Source organism: Pocillopora damicornis, chromosome 4 (genome assembly GCF_964200805.1).
Source record: "Pocillopora damicornis chromosome 4, jaPocDami1.2, whole genome shotgun sequence".
In the NCBI taxonomy this organism is placed as follows: Eukaryota; Metazoa; Cnidaria; class Anthozoa; order Scleractinia; family Pocilloporidae; genus Pocillopora; species Pocillopora damicornis.
The window spans coordinates 13,450,546-13,476,243 of NC_142673.1; the positions used below are offsets into that span (position 1 = coordinate 13,450,546).

The window sequence follows — 25,698 nt, forward strand, 5'->3', positions numbered from 1 at the left end:
AATACTTTTCTCTATGTTTAGGTCTTGTTTTTCCTGACTGAAAGTGAAAGATTTCAGCAGCCTGTGAAGATAAGAAAGTATGTTCAGAAGATTTCCCAAAAGCAATTATTGTCCTGTTGCATTGTCTAAGACTGGTTCTATCTCAAGCTTAAAAAGATTCATGAAAAGGCTCCAGAAAGGGGTGGATGTTGTTTTCATGACCGATTTGTGATTTTGAACTATCAAGCCAATCAGCATTTCATTCACTTAGGAACACTGTTTTCTTTTTTATGTGCATAATTGCTCTGGTGATTGTGTACACTCTGATTTGGTGAGGATTCTGTTATATTTCACTATAATATGCTTAAGACATGATTAAAATACTGAAGTTTAAGTTATAATTTGAAAGGTTTTTTTCACATTTTTAAATAGAGTGCTTCAGCGTACATATCGACTCGCCTGTTTAAGGTCCACAACACCAGAGGAACTATATGCCAGGAAGGTGATTTATTCACTATCATTTACACTGATTTATTTTCAGTTTGAAGTTAACACACATTCAAAGTAAAGGATAATCATATTCTCACATCTTGCCCATTCAATATAGATTGAGGATGAGGAGTATGGTGAAGCTCTTGTCCTTGCACAAACTTATGGACTGGACAGTGACTTGGTTTATCAGAAGCAGTGGAGGAAATCCTCTGTCTCAGTAGCTTCAATTCATGATTACTTGGTGGGTGATACAATGAAAACATGCCTCCTGTAGTAATTTTTTAAACAACTTCCTGTGTGTGTTAAGTGTATATGTTGAAAATCCTTTAATTTCCAAGATCAGGTTATTAACTCTCCCTGGCCTCTAGCTGCTACATATTTTGTTGTAAACAAGTTATGAGAATTTACTGTTAGACCAGGATGACAACTTCTACTTGATAAGTTTGAGTATTCTTATTACCTGTTTGCTGGATAGTGTATGGATATTTTTGGGAGAACTACCATTTTAATCACTTCTGGGAGTAAAGGGTTAATAGGGGGCACAGGCCACTTAGTGCAACATTAGGCTAAGACAGTGGGCCTGTTCAAAGAGGAGTAGCTTAAAAATATTTGATTTTTCTCACTCTGTGGCCAATTTGTTTTGTATTTTGTAATGTGACATGTTTCCAAAAACAACCATTACAACCAGTTAGTTTTACCTGTAGGGTAAATAAGCGTACTTATTATATATACATTGTAAATATAATATCTATTTTCAACCTTTATGCATGGTGTGAAGCAAGCAGAAAGTATTTGTAAGGTGTAATAAAGGTGTTCTACATGCGTGACATTTATTGGACATCACAGTTTTAGTTCTATCTGCTGATGTCAGATGAAACATAAGGTAAAATAAAATAACTTACTATTCCTTTTTGTGCACTGTTGCACACTAGTTATTAATATGTTGAAAAAAACTTTTATTCACTCTAGAGTAAAGTGAAGAATCGACTATGGGTTCTTAACGAATGTGTGGAGAGAGTCCCAGAAACGTATGAGGCAACAAAACAGTTGCTGCTGTATGGTCTTCATGGAACAGATGCTAAGGTGGTGAAAGCTTTGGGTAGCAAAAAGGGTCCTCTGTCATTTATTATAAAAACAAAGGAGGATGAAGAAGGTGAAGAGGATCAGGAGAAAAAAGATTTTCTTGAGTTTGAAAGGTATATCAAGTGAAAAATGCTTTATGAAGTGTACACATATTCAAGGAGAAGTTAAGTCCTGAAAGTGTGATAACTTTTATGTCAGCCATTGTAGTTGTAAGTTTATGACACCCATGCACTTAATCCTTTAAACAAATCCATTGTATACGCTGGCTTATTAGATTAGTGATGAGTGGAAAAAAATTATGATAAAAGCTGGTTTTCATACTCAAAATGAAAGATCCACATTATTAACTCATGACAAATAAATTTTTCATTGGATTAATTCTGTTTAAATGTATCAAAGCTATGTAAAGAGATATTTTTCTTCACATTTTGCCATTGCTGCTGACCTTATCTGCTAAGGTTAAACCAGATGGAAGTGACAATTTTTAGCTCAATTTTTTTAACAGTTTTAACCTGGAACAGAGAGACATCTGCATGTATCGCCTGAAGCTCCTTCAGTATCTTGACCGCCTCTCAACATATGAGGATATCTTGGGTGGAGTTCACATAGCTCACGAGGAATACTGCCACACTTTCTTTGAGAGATTTAGAGAGTTGAACATTTTGCAAGCCGCTGTGGAGTATGCCAGGGTATGTTAATGCAGAGGAAAATGTACCAGAACATTATTACTTATTGCTAATATAATAAGAAAATTGCCATTTCTTCTCTTGTCTCCTACCCACCTTTAGTGTAAAAATGTTTTAAAAGTTTTTATTTTTCACACCACAACAATTTTTTGTATTTACCTTTTGGGGAAGGCTATGGAATGAAGGCTTAGAGAAGTCAAAAGCCTTGTTTATCATGACAAGTAACTTGTTTGCTTAAAGTTCAACTGTATTTTTATAAAACATGTCACCATTTGCACTGAAATCCAGTGACAATGGTCTGATTATTTAAATAAATTTTAGGAGTTATTTAATTTAGGGCTAACACTCGAAACGTCAGCTTTTTTACCCTTTACGGTGGCTAATTTACGTTTTCAACCCAGTTGTTAACACTAAATTACCTGCTATACTCTCCCACCGATGCAGCACCACAGTTTCTTTAGAAACTTACCCCTTTATTCAATTCTCAATTTAGCCGAATCTTTCACCTGAAAAATTTTTTTTGTGAACAATGTAAAGAGGGTGGAATGCTAAAAGTGGAAGGACATTTAATATGTAATTAAATCAACCATCTTATAGAGAAAGCCTGAAGCCCACTGATTTCACTGACCTTAATGTGTGACTCAAGGGTGTGATTGTCAAGGAGAAATTAGATGCTTATAACTCTTAGTTGTTGAAGGGTTAAGTGCAACTCTCTTGGTGACTTTTTATTACTTTAGGAGGGAAATTGGGAAGCTTTAGAAGTTATCTTCACATACCATGGCAAAGAGACAATTCCCCACTGGCTTGCAATTCTATCCAACTTTGATGAGACAATTCCTCCATCTGAATACAAAAGTCTTCTTCCGGAAGCAGGGTGAGTACTCTTGAACTCTTGAAAGGCTTGATAATGCATACATTCATTGTTCCTTCCTCTCATATTAGAAATATTGGATAGTTACATTAAGTCAACATTAACCCTTAAACTTCCAGAAGTGATTAATATATAACTTCCCCCTATGATATCCATACACTATTCAGTAAAAAGGTATCAAGAAATAATCAAACCTATCTGGTAGAAGTTGTTATCTTGATCAAACACCAAATCCTTGTAACCAAGTTTTAGGGAAATGTGTGGCGGTTAGAAGGAAGAATTTATTCTCATTCAGATCTTGGGTTTAACTTAATAAACTTATGAGTGTAGTTTGTATGATTTTCAGGGGCATCTTTGATGATCTTTTTTAAGTTTAGGTCACCTAGTACATTTTATAATAAGATGCTGCAAAATTGTCAATGTGCTTTAATTTAGCGAAAGGAATTTTCTACTACATTCATTTAGGCTAACTTTTTTTCAGAATGTTGCCCCCATTCTTGTTCCTCCACAAGAACAGCCCTGAGGAGCTGCACAGGCTCCAGTTTCAAACAGTCACTTCTCTTCTGATTTTAAATATGTGCTCTTTTCATTTAGTTTCTTACCAGAAGATCCAGAAGTTTTGGAATGGGATGAAAAGTCTTGGAGAGATACAGATTGGGTAGAGAATGCAGAGTGCAAAAAAATCTTAGGTTGGGATCATAGTGACAACTCAGCTGAATTTATTTACCTTGAAAACCCAGAATTACAACTGTACCGGTGAGTGTTTTGTGGTTGTCTAATAATTATCTGTTGTGCATAAGAAGTGTTATATTTTGATCAAATCATTAAAGGAGAGCTGCATTAAGACCTAGCATGTGCATCTTAGGAAAATTCAGAAAGAAATTTTTATCTCCTCCATTATAAGAAGTCTTCATTTTCTTTTGGTCTACTCCGACCAGCTTCCCTGTCTTCTGTTTTTTCCCTCCCATTCAATGACAGTTTTCCATGTTCATACATTAAGTAAGTCGAAGAAACTCTCAGATAATTTTCAAAGCTAATTGGAAATTCCTCTTGATAACTGTCTAAGGTGTAAACTTACTTCAGATGTTGTGATGCAGTGGTACAGAAATAGAGCTTGTTTGATAGAACATCGCTCCAAGCAGGTAAAATAGACATGTAGCTGGTGTGGTGTAACTGCAGTACATGTAAAAGATTAAAAGGCTTGGGACTGAAACATCCCCTCAATCTTTTGATCAGGAAATAACTTCTACAAGTGAACACTTTTTGCATTTTGTCCAGGTTATTTCTTGAATATGAGGTGTAACACTGCAGGAGTGCTTCCATAAATGAGAAAAACCTGGTGGATGCTTTTTCCCTTTTGCAAACCTAGGGTAGATTTTCAAGTCATAATGTAGAGCTAAAAGACAAAGGCAGGATCAACAAAGAAACTTTTGAGAAATAGAGTTAATTTTGTCTTGCCATCAGGCTAGAGTACTATTATTGCTAAACAACAGGCCACAGTTTTTTGAAGGGTGGATAACACTATCCACTGGATAAATCTCTATCTGGTAGATAGAACAGTAGGTTTCTTTGATACTTATCCACTGGATAGTGATTTATCCATTAAATGGTATTATCCACCTTTTGAAATACTGGGCCCTGAAGCTACAAGCCCTTTTGAACATGATCTGGAATATTGCATCAATTATTCTGGATCACTTACACTATTTTGTAAAAACTGTCTGAAGGGGCTTTTGAAACTTATTATAATTTATCAATTATTAATTAATGCATTATTATTATTATTATTATTATTATTATTATTATTATTATTAATGTATTGAGCTAATTGTTGAAATTTACCACCAAACATTTTTGGGTTTTTGGGAGTCCATAGAAAATTGAATTCATGCCTTTTATCTTTGATGTTTTTCTGAACAGGTGGATAACTCTTTGGAACTAATAAAGCTTGGAATGGAAAGAAGGGTCAAGGTTGGTACACACAATGCCATTTTGTACCGTGTACATAATTATTATCTTTGTTAACTGAGTTGATTTGATGTGAAACACTGTCCTTTAGGGAAATGTAAGGAAATTAGCAGGGAGAAAAATTAATTAGATCCTGGGATTTTAAGGGTTGACACAAAATATAGGGAACCAGTCAAGGAAACAGACAAATCACTTTCGTGGGGTGTGATCTTTGATGGATCAATCAATGAAGGAAACTAAGAATGCTCCTAGTGGCTATATTTCACCAAACCACAGTAAGCTTACAAGATATGCAAGCTAGTTGTGTCTTTTGGCATGTAATACTCATGTTTACCTTCATATGAACACAACACAAAATAATTCTGGTGAGTTAATATCAGGTACTGTTTCTCTAGGGGCTTCAAGATCTTCATGATGATCTTGTGACACTTGAAGTGCTAATATATGAGGTAGGGCAAAGGCATGTCACTCCATGAGTATTAACAAAAACTCAGGGGTTGTAATAATATTAGTTTCTTTTTTTCATTCTGTTCCACACACTCTGTTCTAAACATTTTGTGCCCTATTTTTTTAATCAAATTTGAGCCAATGTTCCATATGAGTTATGTTGAGTAAATCAACCAACGTCAGATTATTCTGAAATAGTAATAGTTCCCCAGAAGAAAATTACTTCTAAAATTTGTTTATTTCAGAGTTGTGCAGATGTGTATCTCAGTTTGGAGAATTTTCAAAGCATGAATGAACTGGAAAAGTTGAGGATGTTGTTGAAGAAGGTACGTACAGTTTTAAGCCCCTCAGTCAGTTAGTGGATGAATGAGCCTGTCAATCAGTTGGTCAGGCAGTGAGTCACTGAGTCATTCTGTGACTCTGTGAGTCAGTGAGTCAAAGTGTCAGTGAGTCGGCTAGTTAGTGAATCAGTGAGTCAGCAAGTCAGCAAATCAGTGAGTCACTAAGTCAGTGAGTCAGTGAGTCAGAGAGTCAGAGAGTCAAAGATTCAGAGAGTCAGTGAGTCAGTGAGTCAGAGAGTCAGTGAGTCAAAGAGTCAGTGAGTCAGAGAGTCAGTGAGTCAGTGAGTCAGTGAGTCAGCTAGTCAGCGAGTCAGCGAGTCAGAGTCAGTGAGTCAGTGAGTCAGTGAGTCAGAGAGTCAGAGAGTCAGAGAGTCAGAGAGTCAGAGAGTCAGAGAGTCAGAGAGTCAGAGAGTCAGCGAGTCAGCGAGTCAGCGAGTCAGCGAGTCAGCGAGTCAGCGAGTCAGCGAGTCAGCGAGTCAGTGAGTCAGTGAGTCAGAGAGTCAGAGAATCAGTAAGTTGGTCAGTCAGTCAGCAAGTAAGTCAGCCTGTGAGTCAGCTAGTGAGCCAGTCAACAGGTCCATCAATGAGCCAGGTAACAAATAGTCAATCAGTAAGACAGTCAGTAAGTTAGTCAGTGAGTTAGTTTGTTAGTCAGTGAGTCATTCAGTGTGACAGTCAGTCAGGAAGTCAGTCAACCAGTCAGTCAGTAAGGCAGCACCAGTGATTCAGTCAGTCAGTCTGTGAGTTATTCTGTAAGTCAGTGAGTCATTTAGTAGAACAGTCACTTGCTGAGTCAGTCACAAGTGCATCAATCACTCTGTCAGTAAGTTTGTGAGGCATTGAGTCAGTTTGTAGGTCAGTCAATCAATAAGTTATTAATGAACAGCATTCCTCAATTTTTCTGCTAAAGCAAAAGTCTGTGAACCATTGGCTTTGGTCTATATGATATGTGCAATTAATATAACTCAAAAGAAAAATCTTGATTCATCTCTTCACTTTAAAATTTTGTTTCTCTATGTAGTAGATGGCAGTAATATGTATCCATTTTAATTTTAAAGTCCACAGAGGAATCATTTATTGCTGACTTCAAGAGCTGGGTCCTTCCTTTTTTGCAACGTCTCGGAAGACACAAAAAGAAATCTCAAGTGAATCTGATCCATCACTATTTAACAGACATTGCCAAGGTTAGTGTAGGGTGATGATAAGTGAATTCTTCTCTATAGTAGAAGAATGGGGGGATGTGGCCTTGTGGTTTTTGTGTGGGACTCTGAACTGAGAGGTCTGAATTTGAGTCTTTGTTGGATCAATGTATTTTGATCATGGGAAAGTCACTTTACCTTCACAGTGCCTCTCTTTACTCAGGAAAAGAAATGGGTCCTTATTAACTGTCAGGGAGACCTGACCTTATCCTGGAGATAACCCTTCAATGTACCAGCATTCCATTCAAGAAGGAAACAATACTTCTACTTCTTGAATGCTATGGAAGTCAGGACAAGTTTGTGCTTAATTGGCCACCTTGCAGAGTATATCCCAAAAAATTATTAATTTAATTTGCTCTTTTATGGTTATTTCTGCTCAAACATAAATTGTGACATCATTTGTCACAAAAAGCATGCACATGTAACGTGAGGAAAAATGTTCCTTCTAGTGAAGTCAGTGCAAGTTATTGACAGAAGTTTTTTAGGGAGAAGAGTATTTTTGTATATAATAACAAACTCCTTGCTCAACTACCTTTGCTACGGCTACCACTGATATTACTGCTACTAATAACTAAATGCAACTGTTACTGCTTCTAACAGTAACTGCTGCTACCATTTCAGTTTTTTTTGTTTTTTTTTTTCACAGACTGACCTGACCTATGTGCTCAAAATCTTCCAGAATTCCACTGCAGAGGTAGGTTTAGGGACCATTCTGTGAAGGGTGTGGTTATTTCTGTGGCCATCTGCAGTATGCAGGTACATTTTTAAGCTTGAGTATTAAGATATGCTGTAGACTTTACAGGTGTGTAGTCTAAACTGTCAGGGTTCTCCTCTCCCCTATCTCCTGAGCTTTTTATTTTTTCAGGTGTTGGCCAAAGAGAGGGCTGATTTTTGTGTATTCCTCTAATTGGATTGAAATATCTTACTATTCCTAAAGGGAATGTTTTTATTTTCTATTGTTATTAGATTTACATTAGTATTAGAGTCACTGTTAGTATTTTTATTAACAACATATTTAATTGTAACTTAGAATTTAGAAAAGTCCTGATGTTCCACCCATGTATAAACAAAGTTAAATCAATTAAATCAATCAATCAATCAATTTGAATGAATGTGCACCCTTTTTTTTAAACAGTTTTTTGACACCAACTTATCAATAGTTTTTTTTAATATTCTGCCCTAATGTAAGGATCAAATTGGGGCTGTCTTTTATGAAACTATCCCCTATAGTTGTTGGACTGAAGTATAAACATGTCCCATTAACAACTGTCTGTATCTGATGATGCATTTTCGAATCAGAGTGATTTGATTTGCTTGTAGATCAAAGAACCTATCATAGCAGATGTAGCTGAACAGATGAAACTTGCACTGGATTGCATTTATATCACAAAAAGGTTTGCAATTACAATTATTATTAATAGCTGTAATAGGGATTCCAGAAAAAAAATTCAGACATTTAAGATATCCAGCAGTTTTAATTAAGATGATATCTTCTTTGCTTAAATTAAAATTCTGCATGTTACATCAGAAGCTGGGAAAAATTCTTTGTTCCAATCATTTGCACATAATCACCTGTTGGACAACCAAGCTTAGTGTTTATCAGTTAAAGTATAATCATATGGAAATGAAGACGTACAACATAACAATGCTCGGATAAATGGATGTTTGTTTAAGGTATTTTGTTCAAACTGAAAAGTGTGTAATCAAGTGACTTAAAGTGTGCAAACTCAAACCTTTAGCACTGAGAAGCGAGAATGCTTAAGACTCAAATGTGCATAATTGGAGGATGTAGGAAAATGCATGCATGGCCTCTTTAATTTCTCAGCTTGCAAACTTGCAAAATACACATTTAGCCTAAGCATAGAGACATCCTTGTATTGAGCCTGTTCTAATATGTTTCAGTTTGTCAGTTGTTCTCAATTCATTTTTTTTTTTGCTCTTTTAAAGTCATGTTTTAAGATTATGCTTTTGTTAACAGGTTTGATCAGCTGGATTTGGCCTTTAGCATACTGGAATGTCTTCCAGACAGCAATGAGGAGTAAGTCCTATCAGAAAATAACCATCTTCTATTAAAATTTGTTAGATTCCTTTTACCTCTTTCATATAGTGGCCTTAATTAATTTTATTCTTTCTCAAGTATTAAGATGTAAGTTAGCTCTGTCAGCCTTGTTTTGACTAAAAATTTTATTATTTCAAGGCCTTAGATATAAGACATAACAATTAGGACCACCATTTCTGGAAGAAGTGTAGTTGGCATATATGTTGTATGCAGGATGTAGAGTTTTAACCCAGGAACAAAAAATGGCTTCCAAAATTTGATCATGTCTATTCATGTGTACTTCAAGGTTTTAACATCTTCAACACAGTTTGCTGCTATTTCCATCCAAATTTTAAAATGTTCGTCATATTTTTCCAAGTGACTGCTCTGTATACTGGTTTATATACTTAGGTAATTGTTATTGGCCGTTTTACAGTGTTCTTTCAGATCAGATCCGAGAGTTAAACAAAAAAGTTGATCGACTGGAGATTTACTTGTGGTAAGCTTTTAGTTTAGATTAGTTTAGCAGAATTCATAATTCCAACTTTGCGTCTGTAGACATGGACACAAATTTTCTGTGCTAAACAGAACTGAAGTTGTAATTGATTTTATCTTGTAGTGCCTGTGAAACTCTAGCAAAACATGGTCTTGAAAAGCCAGTGTCATTTGTCCTTGACACCCATGTAAGTTACTTTAACTTTGGAAGTTAATATAATTGTGGCAGGCTTCACATTTTAAAGCTAAATAAAAAGAGCTCTGATGTTCCTTTCCATTTTTTTGTGAGTCATCGTTTGTTTTCTTAGTGTTTGTTTGTCCATGTACACAGAATAATTCAGAAGAAGCCAGATCACTCATGGTAGACATAACAAAGGCTGCAGCCAAAAAGTGAGTTAGAGACAGTTTTTCTATTTTAGAGCTTGTTTTACCTTGACAAAACAATCATTTTGGCACAATTTGTGGCTCACAAGGCTAGCATTTCCTTTTACAAATAACTGGCAAATGAGCAACAGTCTTTGTAAACATCTTGTCAATCTTACAGAAGGAATATAATAGTATATGGAATTTGTGGCAAAAAGTGTTTTATGCTGTCATTAGTAACCTATGCCTGCACCTTAAGACTGTAATTGTTTTGCAGGAGTCCACCATTAAAGGAAGCTCAGTGGATTAGACTTCTCAGTGACATAATGACCCTTCAGAAAGAAGTTTACACCTGCATTGAACCATCAGTTTGTTATGAGGTTAGGAAATGTTATTATTTGTGAGGTTGAATACTGTTACAAATCAGGCTGCTGTTATTCTGTACTTTTTAGTTGAAAATGCTTTCAAATGTTGTTTAAAGTATTATTGTGTTTGCCAATTGTTTAAAAGACTACCTCTAAATTTGTTTCCTTTTTTTGGCTTATTATTTTCATATTTTTGAGATACCCCTAGTTCTTTCAATTTTCAAATTTTTGTTTTTAGCAACTTTGTACAAGAAAGATATCATTTGCAAGACTCTTTCAACTTTGATTGGCTTGTACAGTGTATTTTAATTCTTATAATTGGTGGGTGTGGATGGTGTCCCAAACCTTTTTGGTGTTCTTGCCCCATTTTATAGTGTTATTTAAAAACAGATAAACAGTGTAATGTAATCTATTTACAAACATGATGTTATTAAAATCGCTGATCTTAGCAGTTAAGTTAGCAGTACTGTCTGCGGGATGCGTGTCATGTAAACTTTGTAATGGCATGGCTCAGTGGTAGAGCATTGCAGCACAAGATCCGATGGTCTGCAGCTGAATTCCTCACAGGGACTCAGAATTTTTTCTTTGTCCCACACTCATGACAATACAAAAAAAACATCTTTCACTATTTACTTAAAATAAATAGTGTTACTTTTTGAGATGATCCTAATTTGACCCTAAAAATAATATTTATTGGGCTGAAAGCTTTCACTTGTCATTTTTAGCCACCGCTATTTAGGTAAAAATCAAATTCACACAACTATTTAAATCTTCAAGATCTACACAGAAACACTTCTACATTCTGGCAGACGAGAGTGTATCCAGCTTGCAGGGCAGATGATCTGTAAGACAACTAGAGAGGATGACTATCCAGAGCCCACTGACCCTGTTGCTGGTCCTCGGATCAAGTGTTCCAGGGGCATAGAGCTTGTTTTAGATGCTTCCAAAGAGTATTTTGACTCCTCAGCTGATCTGACAGACAAGGCCATGGATCTTGCAAGGGACTGTTTAAATCTTACTGATGATCGGTCAGCAGCTCTACAGGAAGAGTACAATTTGATTGCTGCCTTGGCACTGCTAGATGATTTTGGTATTACAATTCTTCCTTTGCAAGGTATGTGATAGACACTGTTGGGTCTCTTCAGTGTGGTTTTCCTACTACGGGGGTTCAGACCTTTGTATAGTTTTGCTAACAGTCTTGTTAACCAATATTCATTGTTAAGAAACCTAGATTTTGGGTCTGAATTGAATTATTTTGAAACACAAAAAGAATAAATGTTGTCAGTTTTTCTTATTTTTTTGATAGCATGATAGAGACTTGTACAGTAATTTGTACATTACCAATAGTAAAATTTTCTGATATGTTCTTGTCACCATGCTTCTTCCTCCATCTTTTTTTGTGTGAAATCTTTAAATTTGTAGTTTACTAAAAAAATTGTTCAGTTAAGCTACCTCTGAATTTTATAGTGATCAAACATTATGAATTATTAATCATTATGTACATAATTAATTATTTATTATTAATTGTTAATCAATTAATTAACTATTAAAGAATGAAACTTTTTTACTCAAGAGGAAAGAAGAGCTGAATTAAATGTCATGGTTTTTCATGTGTCTTGTTAACAGGTTGCCCTGTTCTATTAATTTTTTCATCTTATAAAGAGATGTTTTATCCTACCATCAGGATAGCACCAGTTTATATCATTTTCTTTGCATGCAAAAATATGTGACAGATTGTAAGGAGAGTTAAAGACAAGATATTGGAAGTTGAAAGTCCTACTTGCCTTTCTACTGTATTTTGTAGTGCGTTTGTGTGAAGATAAACTCACCCTGGTCAGACAAGTGTTACAATCATCAACCACAGCCTATAAAAAGAAGCAAAAGGTAATTTTTTTTTCTCTCATAAGCAAATAATACTCTAAAAATTTTTCACTCAATAGAAACACTTTTTGTTAATCTTATTAAATTTTTCTTCTGCTGAACCAGATACTACGTTTAGCAAGCCTTCTTCAGATCTCAGGCTCAGATGAAAAATTGCGGCATGGCCGTGTGCTCATGTTGACTGCTGAGTCTGCTATTCAGGCTTCTGACTACTCTTTTGCATGTGCAATATGCCAAAGTCTAATGTCAGAGGACTACAGCCCTGTATGGACCATCTGCAGGTAAATGCACCTTTTTAATTTGTGCTTTTTAAATACATTATTTTATAATTATTCTGCAGAGTTGGATGGCTACTACATTTGTGGAACTCTCCCTGATTTTACAGCAGCTTGAACTTTGAGACTAGAGCAACCTTGCTGTGCTGCAAGACCAATAATTACAAATTCATAACCATATGTTATCTCTAGATTAAGTACTTTATATGCACAAGTTGGCCATAGGTATTCTTTGAATTAATGCTGTTAGTAGTGACTAACACTTTCCAGTGAACACCAAATTAAATTATTGATATTTCTTTTCGATGATTTCATTAAAGGAAACCCAAGATGGTAGAAATTTTAAAGTTTTCATGAATATGATGTCATGTATTATGAAGTTTTGTTTGGGAAATTGGGAAACAGTGACAGAAATTTTTGAAAACTGTAAATAAATACATGTCAAGTTGCATTTGTGCTAGAAGGCACAATTTGGTTTGTATAACTTTATATGATTGCTGCCATTGTCCTTGTTGACAATAGCTCTGTTGTTTTAGGGAGTCCTAAGGGGATCATGCAGATGATAGTGGCAAGGGTAACATGTTATAACATGCTATAGGATCCAACATGGTGACACACAGAATTCCTTTTTGAAAACTGCATGTATACTTTATTGTATGCTACATACATTGTATTATCATGCAATCTTTAGGATTTTTTTTTTGTGGTGAGTAAATGTCACTTAAGATTTTTTTGAAGGAGTATCTCTTTTCATGTATCAGGGTTCTTGGAGAGTGTGAAGAGTATAAAGACCTTAAAGCAAGGTAGGTATTATTTATAGGAACTAAACAAACATTTAATGAAGAGAAGGAGAAGAGTACACGCTGAACATCTCCTGACTAGAAATGATTTAATTTTGATACTATTGATTGATAATTTCCAGTTGAAAAATTATGTTGTCTCATGGAAAGTGAAAAGTTGGAAATAGAGTGGAGGGTTTTTTCAGTGTTCATTTTTTTTTTCAAGGCAAAGCCTTCTAGCATTTGCCCTTACCCACTGCATACCAGATGAGTTGGAATCTCTCCTTAAATCCAGAAGTCTCTTAGAAACACAGGTAATATTAACCATTTTGTTATTAATTTTTGTAGATTTATGAATTTTACTTCAAAACATACCTTTACAGTCACCTGCACACTGTTAGCAACATGGAGATAGTTTATGTTGTCTTTTCTTAGTACAGAATTGGTTCTTTCTCCTTTTTCTAAATGATTAATTCGTCCTTGTCTTGCATGACAGATTTTGTATCAGGAGTTAAATCAGCACATGCAAGTGACAGATCAGGTACAGTGTGAAACAAATTATTATCTTGCTAAATACAATCAGGCACTTTTTTGTCTTCAAGAGAATACTCACAGTTGCAAATAATAGGCCAGGATGGTCAGAGAAAGCAGTAAATTTAAAAGCTTATGTCCTAAATTAAAATAACTCATGTTTGTACCCACCAACTTGATACCCTGATATCCACTGGCATATAGGGCTGAATCAAAATTCTTATGGTCCTGCTCTTATTTTACTCAAGTTTTGTTTCAGATAAGCTCCCGTTCCACAGTTCTCTTATGGGTATTTTGGGTTGTCTGCTCTCCTTTTCCCTTTCTGATGTCCAGACATGTGATGCTAATTGGAGTTTGAGCTGTGGAAAAAAAATTAAAAATCTCAACTAATCTTCCAGCTGATATTTTTTATCAAAGGAAATAAACAGGTTTTTTTTCATATTTCATGCATGCAGCATGTGCTTTAATTTCTTACTGATTAGTAATTAAGTACTAAATTTTTTTGTAGGAAAAGGAGGAGCCTTCTTCAGATCAGAGTCTCTTGACACAATCTAAATCCTTGCTGTCAGCTGTAGGTGACAAAAAATTCTGGAAGAGCACCATGAAATGGATCAGACCACTTCAGGATGAACAGATGACATTGTCTAACAGTGAACTAATCAAACCAGTCTCACAGGCTGTAAACACACACCGATTTCACCCTTTCTACCAGTCACTGGTGGAAAGAAATTTTACAAGAATGAAAGGGGTTAGTGCAGTAAGGCAAATATATTTGTACCTTGGAGAGACATTTGAAATATATGGTGGCTGAGCTATCTCTGCACTGATTAGAGCAGAGATAGCTCAAGACAACATTATTTGAGATAGCTCAAATAGTGTTGTCAAAGCAAATGTTTGGCCACCATCTTGGATTTTTTTTGAGTAGAGGAAGGTTGAGGAGAGAATTAAGTGATTTCTACCATGGGTGGATAAGATGAAGGGGGGGGGGGGCACTATGACCCTAAATCAAATATGGCAACCTGGGGAAGGATTGCAGGCTACAAGAATAATAAGGCAAGGTAGTTGAACTGCAGTCTAGCTCTTTTTGACTAGAATTCCATTCAGAGAAAGAGAACACCTAGCAGGACTACTTTTTACACAGTGTGGTTATGGCAATAGAGGAGACTGAAGCACCTGCATTGATGGGTCACTTGACTTTGAGAAATAATTCCTGTTCCCACAAAAATTCAATTCATACAAGGCAGAAACAGAATTGAGATTTTTGCCTCTTAAGGTCAAATATTCACATTGTTTTAGTTTAGGTTCTCATAATAATGAGTGTCTATTTGGGATGGAGAACTGTGGAGATATTAAAAAAAGAAAAAACAAAAAAAGAAATGAAAAGAGTGATTTGCAAAGCCAGCAAACAGTAATATCAATCATGTCACATGCAACATTGCTTGATCTGATTTCAGGATAAATTGCCATATGAGGAACACATTGCAAAACAGATGGCAAACAAGCCTCTGCTTTTCAGTCGTTGTTTATTAAGGACACAAAAACTGTCTGAGAGCAGATGCGAAGGAGAGATTGTTGAGCCTACCAATGAAGGTATGTGCAGATGTTCAGTACTACATTGATGACAAGTAAACCTTTATTCCTTTATTTTGTTGTTCCTGGTTTGTTTCTACTTTTATATTACTGGAAATTTTGATACATAATTTTTAATTTTAACACTTTAAAATCCAGTGTTAGACACACTTCAAAATTGGACTTATTTAGATCTGTGCAAAAATTTGTAATATTTTATGAGGTACAAGGTTGCAACTTTTGACATATTTTTTCCTTAGATAATATGTATTTCACATTTAATCATTGTCACATGTTGATGTAATTTGCAGAATACATGCCATTAATTATTTTAATAATAATTATTATAATTGTTTTTCTATTATCATTATTGTTATTACTTACAGTTCTAATAAAGTTGGTAGAGTCAATTTTAGAAGAAGACACTACTCTTGGGATAGCATATTTACTGGCACTACATGAGGTTAGTAAGAGACCCCATGGAGTCAATCAATCCGTGATTTGATGCCAAGATTTTGCTAGTAAGATTGAAAAATCTTATCAATAATTAATAGCTCCCATGATAGAAATAAATTATACCTTAAGCAGCTCCTAGTAGCCTAATCAAAGTCTTCTTACTTATGTTTTGCTTTTCCAAACTCATTACGGTGAGTTTTTGACCCTGAAACAACCTTTTTTTCTGTAAACCTACGTCTATCAAGTTTATATGGGAAATGGAGTACATACAAACATTATGCAGTTCAGCAAGCACTTCACCCCTAACAGAGCTTCAACATGTACCATAACATATCAAATGAATGTACTTTTTCATTAAATTCCAGGCATCAGAAGTGAATGAATTTTTCAGCAGATTTGGTGATAGTTACCTGTGTCTTCACATGGCAGCATACTGCTTTGCTGTTAGCACCTACAACATCATTCAGCCCTCACTATCAACTCATCAGGCTGATGTTTACCATCACTTACCTTCTGACATCACTGATCATGTCATGAGTCACATTACTGCTGGTCTGCACAATAATTGGCCTAAAAAGTCCCAGGACTTTGCAAATTTTCTGGTCCGCTATCACAACCACATGGCTGACTTTGCCCAGGGACAACTGCTCCAGAGCCTGGGAAAGGGTATGTTAATGTAATCAATTAATCAAACATGTTCTCCAAGGTGTGACCATTTTATTCCCCAGTGTAAGCAGATAAGTACATTATTTAGCAACTAAATTGGCCATGAAAATTGCCTTTCAGTCTACAATTGCCTGCCATACATAGGCCAACTGAACAATCATACTTAATTGAAAGACAAGCATTGTAGTCAGTGGCTTGATAGCTCATGTAATATTACTCGATTTCCCCTCTGTGTGCTACAATTTTACTCTTGGTGATCATTTTATGGACTGTTATCTAGGGTGACTTTGAAAATGTTGAGCTTAGAATCCTGATAATGAAGTAAGACTCAGGGGCAGATCCAGGATTTTTCTTGGGAGGGGTGCAACATTTAGGAATGGGATACAGTAACTGAGGGTGACATTAACAAAATTTGAAAATCAAAGAACTAAGGTGAAGGCTTATGACTAAACAATAACGTAAAGTGAGCTGCTGAGATTACATAGCAAACTTTACAGCAGATTTTGTATAACAATACTGTGAAGTTGTTTTAGAAAGCTGCACGTCATCTTGATGGAAAGGGTTGGGTGCACACTTCTTGCACCTTAGAAAATGGTTTGACAATTTGGTTCAGGCCAGTGTTGAATGATTTAATATTTAATTCAACTTGCAGGAGTTGACATTGGTCGTTTTGCCCAAGATCCAGAGTACAAGCAAGAGACCATCCTGGGATTGGCCATGTGAGTTTTGTTCAACATTTTGTACAAGTGAGAAAGTAAAATACTTGGTTAAAGGGGAGGATGCACCAAGGGTCATACTGAACAATTTGAATTGGTTTTGTTTAATTATTTTTATAAGTGGAAAAGAATTAGTCGCAAAAACTTGTTTAGGAAGTAATAACCTTAAAGCAGGCTGTGCTAGACTGACCTGTAGTGGCAAGTGGTTGCTGGTGCATCTGTACAACACAAGCCCAGTGTGAAAGAATGCACAATAAAACCTTTACACCCTAACATCAGTATGCATATCCTTTATACTGTTCTCTGTACATATCCTAAGGTGATTACAGGGAGAACTTGTTTCATCATCACGAGCTTCTTTTGCTGGTGTTCATTTCCCTTATTTATGTGTGATTCAGGAGTGATATTGTAAGGAGAGGTTTTACACAAATCAAGTGAAGAAAAATGTAATGAAGAGAAAGCAAACCAGCAAACTATACTATCATTACATTAATTGTTTCGCTGAGTTTGTTCTTCATGAAAGTAATTTATTTATTGGTTTTTTTCTTGCAGGGCACTTGAAGAAGAAGTTTTTAACACGGCAATGTCTTTAGCTGAGCGTTATAATGTGTCCAAATGGGAGATGTTTATGACCCATTTGGAGAGTCTCTTCTCAGACAGCAAGTATGTCAAAATGGAATGTTTCAGAAACAAAATAATGAACATGAGTACTCCTTGAATTACTCTGTAAGTATACAGTTCATTAATGTGTCATTAAGCACCTTTAATTTTTTTTCAGCCTGTCAACAAAAGAAATTCAAGAAAGAGTTAATAAACTTGAAATCATGAACACCTTACTTCAGGATCCAAGCAAAGTGAGTGTTTGCTTACGTGTAACTTTAATTAATCTTAAGTGGTATTGTTTTAGGGAATGGGTCATGGAATTTAAGGTAGGTGTTTGGGATGGCAATCTCTCACGGCAAAATCACAGCACATGGCAAATAAATTAGGAGGATTCGCTGACACTTTCAGTGATTCTTTTACGCATATTTGATCAAGTTAAGTAATTTTTACTTATGGGTACCTACTTACCATGCATACCCCTTACTAACTGATTTCAAGGTCCACACTCCAAATTACAGACTGACCAAGTTTTCTCAGCTCAGATTTATAACCAATTTGGGAAAAGTGTGCAGGCCATAAAACTGAGCAGAAAAACTGGTTCTGTATTTTACAGTTTGGACTGAGAAAACAAGGGTGGTAAGATATTTTATTTATTATATAAACACCAATAAAATACCAAGTGAGTTTTTGGGCAATAACGTGATCTCTTCACACATGAAGATAGCATGTTATCTTCACCAATGAAAAGATTACTGTTGCTATGCCTTTGTTACCAGATGCCACATTCAAAAGCTTAATGCACTTGTTTGTGCCACACAGAACAACATCTCCCACACAGATCACAGCAACTGATATGCTTTGCAAAAAAAACAATGCACGGCATTGACAAGAGTTGACTAACCTGGGTCTAACTATGCAGAAAGGTAGTTTAAATTAACCAAAAAAATTGGCCCAAAAAAGCAGCCACATCACGATTTTTTCTGTAACCCAGTTAACTCTTATTGATTAAGCAGTTAATTTGTCTAGTGGGGCAACAACCATGATTGTGATACACATTTTAGTGCAATGCAAAATCTTGCAAATTAAAATTGTCAATATCCTCTCTCTCTTTGTCTTTAAGGTACTGGAACGGATGCACGAGAACGTGTATGTGACTATTGATGGCACCAAACATGCCAGGTTAATTTACTACTATATGTTGCTGGAACAGTGTGAGGACAAAGATAACACCTTGAGGGTATGTTGCTAATTAACAACACTTTTTTTCCAAAGCTTCCATAACTTTTGATAGTCTCTCCCTTTCAACATTACCCCTATAATGTTACAATGGACAAAATGCTTTGCAAAATGTGTGATAATCTAAGAAGAAATTCACTTAAGATGCTCTTCACTCTAAGTGGTCAAAAGGTTAAGGAACTGTTCAGTATGTAATCATAAAAGTTACAATTTCCTCAATTGTGATCGGTTTAAAAACTCCTATTTTCCACCAATTCACTTGCCAAGTTGTTATTGGACAGTTTGTTAGCGCACAGTTTGTTATCGGACAGTTCAATAAACCAATCACATTCAAATTTGTATTTTGAATTAATCAATTGCATTCAAAGTTGTAGTTTAAATCAACCAATCACAACCTTGGTTTTAATCACCATAAATGATCACCATCATGCAACCATTGAACCATGAAAATTGTAATATTTTTTATGATTAATTGGTACTTGGACTTCATGTCATCCAATTTTGCTGTAATCATACTTGTGACAAACAAATTGGACTTCTGCTGCGCAGTTACTTGTATTGGATTTGTCACTCGTATGATTACAGACCGAATTGGACTCCACTCAGTCCTATTACCTTTTAAGTAGAGAGCTACACAGAATTGATTTACATATTATCTGGTTGCAGGATAAGATAGATGCTCAGTCTCATCTCAGAATACTGAAGAAGATAAAACCTGCTGCTCCTAGTAAGCTTTGTGACTCAGAGTGTTCATGTTCTTATTTTCATTAGGCCATTTTGCATTGATGATCTGTCTGACTAAAGATCCCCTGGTCCACCTTATTGATGAAGAGTCCAGCACATTTCCTGCTCCTAGTGCTGCACCCATGTTTTGTGAAGAATACTAGACACCAGTTCCACAGAAATTTGTAACATTGCTCAAAGACTGTTTTTTTTACAGGTCTGGATTATAAACAACTCACAACAGCAGACTCACCTCTTCAGGTGTTGAAGCCTGTGCTGACAGAAGCCAATTTTAATTTGTTGGCAAAGCTAGCAACAAAGATCCCCACTAAGGTAAGTTTTGTTAGACAGAATGGAATAAGAGGGAACTAAACTTACAATAAGTGCTGTTTTGCCCAGACTAGTTTTGCTCTTTATCCCCTATTTATTACATGAGCATGTGTATACAGTGTTCATGTAAGTTCTCAGATAGATTATTAAGTAAGTTGGCGATGAAAGTAACTAACGTTTTATGTTCAAAGCTGATTGTTTATGGTTCTGCTCTCCATGGGAGTACATTAACCTAAAAAAGCAATCTCACAAAACAATTTTTTTTTGTAGTTGGAAAGTAATCTTTTATTTGATCCACCATCTCACTCTTCTTATGTAGGAAACATTATCTGTTGGAAACTGCTTCAAGAAAAGCCTGAGTTTGATTTTCTCACAAGTAATAAATTCTCATATTACAGGACGGCAGCTCTCTAGAATCATCAAGTGTGTACAGAGTCTATGTGGAGAAACTCTTTTGGGAAGGAGAACGCAAGGGTAAAGAAAGTGAAGCAGATCAACCAGTAGGTGTTCAAGGATTAGAAAATATATTTGTATATTGTTTGAGTAGAGACATCCCTCATACCTTCCTCTTCAAGAGATGAAAAAAAAGTAATCTCACCTTTCAGTATTCCTACAAGGTGATGACAAGCAACAAAATATCAACCACGATATTGTTCAATCTAAAACCAAATTCTCATTGTTAAAATTTAAAGAAATGTATGACAGGCAATTCAGAGAATTGATATATTAAGATCTTTTAACTGACCAGTTCAGGTACAGACCATTTCTCAAATTTTGCCATCAGTTGCCTGACATACAACTGAAAATAACAGTTTGGGTTTGGGCCAGCTGACTACTGAAAAATGTGATATGTTAACACTTGACACTCTAATATCAATATGTATATGTCCGTACTGTTTTCTTGACATTTTCTTAAAGATGCCAACAAGAAGAATTTGTTTAACGATCAATTGGTTCCCTCATTGCTGATTATATCTATTTTCTCATGGTCTCATGATGTGTGATTCAAAGGTGATTTGTGAGAAGATGTTAACTGCAAGTCACTCTTGGGGGTCAGAGGGTTAAGGTGAATGGGAATTTCAGTTAGTGAGATTCGAGTGAGGCTAGTGTTACTCTATTGAATGTTGTTAAATAATTTGTGGCAGGTTGACTGGTCTCAGCGTTATGATGTTTGTCACAAACAGCTAGCTCGCCTGTCAGCTCAAGGCATTCAACAATTTGTTGATTCTGTAACATTCAGTGAGTTAGCTGTGGACACCATACCAGTTGAAAACAGGGTAGAAATTGTGAATAGAGCCTTGAGATTTGCTCGACAACAAGATGCTGCTCTGAAGAAAAAGGGAATCAGTGAAAGCCAGGAAGAAAGGTACAAGCTGTTTGTTGTTGAATTGAATATAGGGTTAGATTTATCTGATGTTGTTATGGAATTGTGGCTTGGTAGTTTGCATTGTAGTTTTAGAACAAAACATCACAGTTATCACTGTACAGTGTCTGCACCAAAAAAGGCAAAATGGTTCTGTTTTCTTTTGTTATTTTCAGAGGTTCAGGATAATAGGTTATAAATTTTCATCCCATAGAATTCCCCGCTCTTTTGATTCTCTGAGAATTAGCAGAACAGATAGGAAAAGGCACTTCACACATACACATCCATTCTGACAATGACTGAGATCATTGATATTTTTTAAACTTTTGTTGTCAGAGAACACTATTGTAAGTTACTCCTATTTGATGTTGGGTTTTATTTACTTACCTTTTCTGAAGAGGCATATGACATAATAGGTTTCAAACTGATGAAATATTTTTTATTGTAGTGCTCTTGGGCAGAATGTTACCTTTGAGCAAGTCATCACCCATTTGGAACAGTCTTGTAGACACCTTGAGTCCCTTGCTGATCCCCTTATTTATGAACTGACAGAGCATGATGAGGTGTGTTGTTGTTCAAACATTCAGTTTTAATAATGGGAATAGTCAGTAATTGCAGTTTAATTTGCCAGCAAAGCTTCAACTGAAGTTCCACTGTGCAAATTTTATTGAAAGATGACATCATTTTGAATGCATTAGGTAGCATCATACTTTTCAGTCAACTGGCAGGAAAACAAGTTACATAGCAAAGATAATGGATTTCTTGCTGTTAAAATTGTTTTGTTTAAGTTTTTTATTCCCAATTTTTAAATATTTGTTATTTTATTTATTTTAACAAATGGGCTAGTGACATATTTCCAACATAAACACGTGACATAAGAGTGCCCACAATACATGCATTTTTTTAAGATTCATTTTTTTAAGATTCATTTTTTTCTGTGGCTACAGATATTTAATGCTTTTTTTGTTTATTCTTGTTTTAACAAATGCTTGTGATCTGGACCTGTTTTCCTTGCAGGATATAGGTACAAGCTATGCTCGCCTGTTTGCACTGTCCCGCTCTGAACCACATGAGATTTGTGAGCTAGTGTCACTCATGCTGATAGGAGGTGCATCTTTGGACACCATCAATGAGCTTCTTTTGCTGGCATCTCGCCAAAAACCACAGACAGGCAGAGTGGGAAAGACAGTACAGCAAACCCTTAAAGTTGTACTGGAATCTTTCAGGTTAGTTTTTCAGATTATAATTATAGTGTGGGAGCAGGGGCAGTCTTGGGAAAGGGAGCAGGGGGTGTGCACCTGCCTGCTTGGGATGACCTACAGCTTTCTAATATAACTTCACAGTCATAGAAAATCTAATGAATCATTTACAGTGTTTTCTTAGCAGGTTACATTATGTTATAGCCTAGTCATAAGCTTTCTTCTTTGCTATTCTCTTTTAAGATTTGTTAGAAACTCTTTAACAATGGCCAATTTACATTATCAACCCAGTTGACAAAACCAAATTATCTCCACAGTAGCTTCAACGATGCAACTTCACAGTTTTTTTGGAAACTTACTCTCATTATATATTCCTCAAATGACTTACATGTTTGCTAAGAAAGTGACATGTTTCATGTTATACAGTGAGTTGGCTGAATTGTATGGCTTGCAACATTGTGATGTGATTTAATTTGTTTCTTGTTCTTAGTGAAACAAAAAACTCTTCTCATCCCTGGCTTAGTGACAAGAAACCCATAGATGTTTTACGGACAATTCTTCAGACAGTAAGCATGCATATTGAAAAGGGAGGGACGATGACCAATCAAGAGGATGTCTTGGAGTGTTTACGACCATTCTGTGCAGATGTAACTGTGTCTGCTGCAATAAAGACCACAGTTCTTCAGTTGATGGAAGAGTCCTTTGACCTAAGTGGAGAAGACACGTTTCTTTTGTTATTTTATCAAACTGATGCCATTGTGTCATCAACATGGAACATAAAGGTAACATACGCCACTGAGGATTTCATGTGTAAATTTGCTCCTTTACATGTTGGTGATATTTTAACAGGCTGGCCCAGTTCAGTTCTAAAGTCAGTTTTATTGGGATTCTGTTCAAACAATAAAAAGGCCAGACCACAATAGTGGGAGCTACATTCCCATAGTCTTTGTACGAAGTGCAGGGATTCTTTAATGTCCCCTGCCAACCAGTTCAGAGAACATGCAAGAGAGGAGCTTATGCTTTATTACCCTTATCCAAGAAAACTGGAATATCATACAATGTTGCACTGCACATTCTCCTCAGTTTTTTCAAGACTCGAGTTTTGGTCTGTTCCAAGGCTTGAACTCTCAACCTTTCACACAACAGTGCAGCACTCTACAATATGAACTAACCAAGTGCAGCTCAATTAACCACCATTTGTATTATTGTTAGTTATCCTGTGACTTGTCATCTGTTACTGCAGATTGTCCACTAGGTTTTAAAGTACTTCTGTTGTGTTGGTATAATTCAGATAATTATGTTACAAGTAACACATTGTTCTCTTGTTATAACAAAAGTCATTGCAAAACGAGAAACCTTTAAACATCCAGGCTTCAAAGGGAAAAGAACCTCTGTCTCCTTGATACTGGTTGGGTGCCACTACTAACTGAGTAATGAAGCCACTAGCCTTTTTGGGAGTTTTGGAAACTTCAACTGCTTTTTCTCCCCACAGAGGAATCCAATCACAAATAGTACATCTGAAATGCAGATCAGGTTACTATACAAAAGACATCTTTTTTTTCACTCCACAGTTAAAAGTTGCTGGTCACAAAATGGTTGTTGGCAAATTAACAAGGAAGGCCCAGTAAACAACACTCTTTAAGCATCACATACAAAGTGATCAGTAAACATAACTGACTAATTTTAATTTCTTATCTCATGTATGTCTTGGTACAGCTTACACTGGAAGACATTGATAGTGACACAAAGAGGCACCAACTGTTTGAGACTCTTTTGAGTGAAAGCCTCTCCCTCTCACAGCTGCTTTGTTTAGGAACCCTCTTGCAGATATGGCCTGTGCTTGCAGCTACAGAACTCAAGTAAGTGATCAGGCTGAGGTTTGTTTGACATCCTTTTGTTCTCCAATAAGTTATGCATATCTTGCAGTGATTTTTGTTAAAAAAGAAATTGTCATATTTCAGCGAGGAGCCATCAGCAAACCCTTGGGTGCAACTCATGGACAAAATAGTTCGATGTCATGGTGATGGAGAGAGTGTGATTGACATGTTAAAACAGCTGTGCCATACAACAAGTCTCAATGTAGAGGTACAGCTGTAGACACTTTCTTAGTGGAATTAATGATTTTGTGGAAAAATTTTTTGCTCAAATTAAGTCCACCCTTGTGAGGCATGGTTGAATTGCCACACACCTTAAAATGAAATATTACATACGCTTTGTGTAGCATGTCACCTTTGCTTATCATGGTATTATGGTGAAATTTTATTTTCAGTGCTGCTCTCATGTGTACAATCTGATGTTGCTCCAGTGCAAAACCCTCTATGCATTGAAGTTTGCCTTGGTTTCAAAGATGGAAGCTATGCACCACTTGGCAATAGAAAACATGAAGAGTCTTAAGGTAAAAATTTATTCACTGAGAACTTCTTTCTTCTGACTTTTAGGAGTTTTTCCTCCTGTGATTAAGTCTTTTACTTCACATTAAAATGTGTTACATGAGACAGTTGGGGGATTTGTTCAAAACACGATTACTAGTTAGCTAAATCTTATTTAGATAATTTGGCCCTATCAACTGACTTGATAATGTAAATTAACTATTGTAAAGAGTTTCTAAAGCTGATATTTCCAGTGCAAGCCTTTTGTTAGACCTTAGAAACTGTTTACAGTGGCCAAGTTACATTATCAACTCAGTTTCTGGAACAAAATGATCTTGTAATACCCCCCCTCCCCTCCCCCAACCATCTCAGCACTACAGTTTCTTTAGAAACTTACCCCCCCCTCAACCCTTACTTAATTTTTAACCTAGTTTGGTTTACAGTTTTGCAGACTTTACTGTTCATTATTATTTTTCCCTTTACTCTTCCCTCACACCTCTACTTAACTCCTACAAAAAAAGATCCTGTTGTGCACTACTGTTACTTTAGAGAAGTCAAAACCAAGGCTAATGTTTAATCCCAACAGCCATTGCCCTGGGCAAGGTTCATAATGATAAGCATACTCTAGATTAGTGCAACTATATAGTATTTATTTTTATGCCTTTTAAGACACTT

The 25,698-nt window shown here is 35.9% G+C and overlaps 1 protein-coding gene across 1 annotated transcript in view; it reads left to right on the plus strand.

Annotated features, from left to right (window-relative positions):
* LOC113674462 (NBAS subunit of NRZ tethering complex) overlaps positions 1 to 25,698 on the plus strand; it is a 38,061-nt gene that overhangs the window by 11,016 nt on the left and 1,347 nt on the right. The window contains exons 20-62 of the mRNA XM_027190940.2: positions 22 to 77; positions 412 to 481; positions 587 to 712; positions 1,441 to 1,667; positions 2,060 to 2,243; positions 2,978 to 3,114; positions 3,706 to 3,867; positions 4,178 to 4,253; positions 5,032 to 5,082; positions 5,475 to 5,528; positions 5,772 to 5,852; positions 6,926 to 7,051; positions 7,713 to 7,760; positions 8,387 to 8,460; positions 9,045 to 9,104; positions 9,541 to 9,603; positions 9,724 to 9,787; positions 9,931 to 9,989; positions 10,240 to 10,342; positions 11,105 to 11,441; positions 12,132 to 12,211; positions 12,314 to 12,489; positions 13,245 to 13,286; positions 13,489 to 13,576; positions 13,759 to 13,803; positions 14,302 to 14,541; positions 15,248 to 15,383; positions 15,749 to 15,825; positions 16,184 to 16,484; positions 17,137 to 17,203; positions 17,753 to 17,863; positions 17,979 to 18,054; positions 18,924 to 19,040; positions 19,706 to 19,766; positions 19,980 to 20,095; positions 20,491 to 20,592; positions 21,238 to 21,458; positions 21,904 to 22,018; positions 22,473 to 22,681; positions 23,145 to 23,436; positions 24,371 to 24,513; positions 24,616 to 24,739; positions 24,924 to 25,049. Of these exons, the coding sequence (XP_027046741.2) occupies positions 22 to 77; positions 412 to 481; positions 587 to 712; positions 1,441 to 1,667; positions 2,060 to 2,243; positions 2,978 to 3,114; positions 3,706 to 3,867; positions 4,178 to 4,253; positions 5,032 to 5,082; positions 5,475 to 5,528; positions 5,772 to 5,852; positions 6,926 to 7,051; positions 7,713 to 7,760; positions 8,387 to 8,460; positions 9,045 to 9,104; positions 9,541 to 9,603; positions 9,724 to 9,787; positions 9,931 to 9,989; positions 10,240 to 10,342; positions 11,105 to 11,441; positions 12,132 to 12,211; positions 12,314 to 12,489; positions 13,245 to 13,286; positions 13,489 to 13,576; positions 13,759 to 13,803; positions 14,302 to 14,541; positions 15,248 to 15,383; positions 15,749 to 15,825; positions 16,184 to 16,484; positions 17,137 to 17,203; positions 17,753 to 17,863; positions 17,979 to 18,054; positions 18,924 to 19,040; positions 19,706 to 19,766; positions 19,980 to 20,095; positions 20,491 to 20,592; positions 21,238 to 21,458; positions 21,904 to 22,018; positions 22,473 to 22,681; positions 23,145 to 23,436; positions 24,371 to 24,513; positions 24,616 to 24,739; positions 24,924 to 25,049 (5,223 nt within the window). The remainder of the gene's footprint in view (positions 1 to 21; positions 78 to 411; positions 482 to 586; positions 713 to 1,440; positions 1,668 to 2,059; positions 2,244 to 2,977; positions 3,115 to 3,705; positions 3,868 to 4,177; positions 4,254 to 5,031; positions 5,083 to 5,474; positions 5,529 to 5,771; positions 5,853 to 6,925; positions 7,052 to 7,712; positions 7,761 to 8,386; positions 8,461 to 9,044; positions 9,105 to 9,540; positions 9,604 to 9,723; positions 9,788 to 9,930; positions 9,990 to 10,239; positions 10,343 to 11,104; positions 11,442 to 12,131; positions 12,212 to 12,313; positions 12,490 to 13,244; positions 13,287 to 13,488; positions 13,577 to 13,758; positions 13,804 to 14,301; positions 14,542 to 15,247; positions 15,384 to 15,748; positions 15,826 to 16,183; positions 16,485 to 17,136; positions 17,204 to 17,752; positions 17,864 to 17,978; positions 18,055 to 18,923; positions 19,041 to 19,705; positions 19,767 to 19,979; positions 20,096 to 20,490; positions 20,593 to 21,237; positions 21,459 to 21,903; positions 22,019 to 22,472; positions 22,682 to 23,144; positions 23,437 to 24,370; positions 24,514 to 24,615; positions 24,740 to 24,923; positions 25,050 to 25,698) is intronic.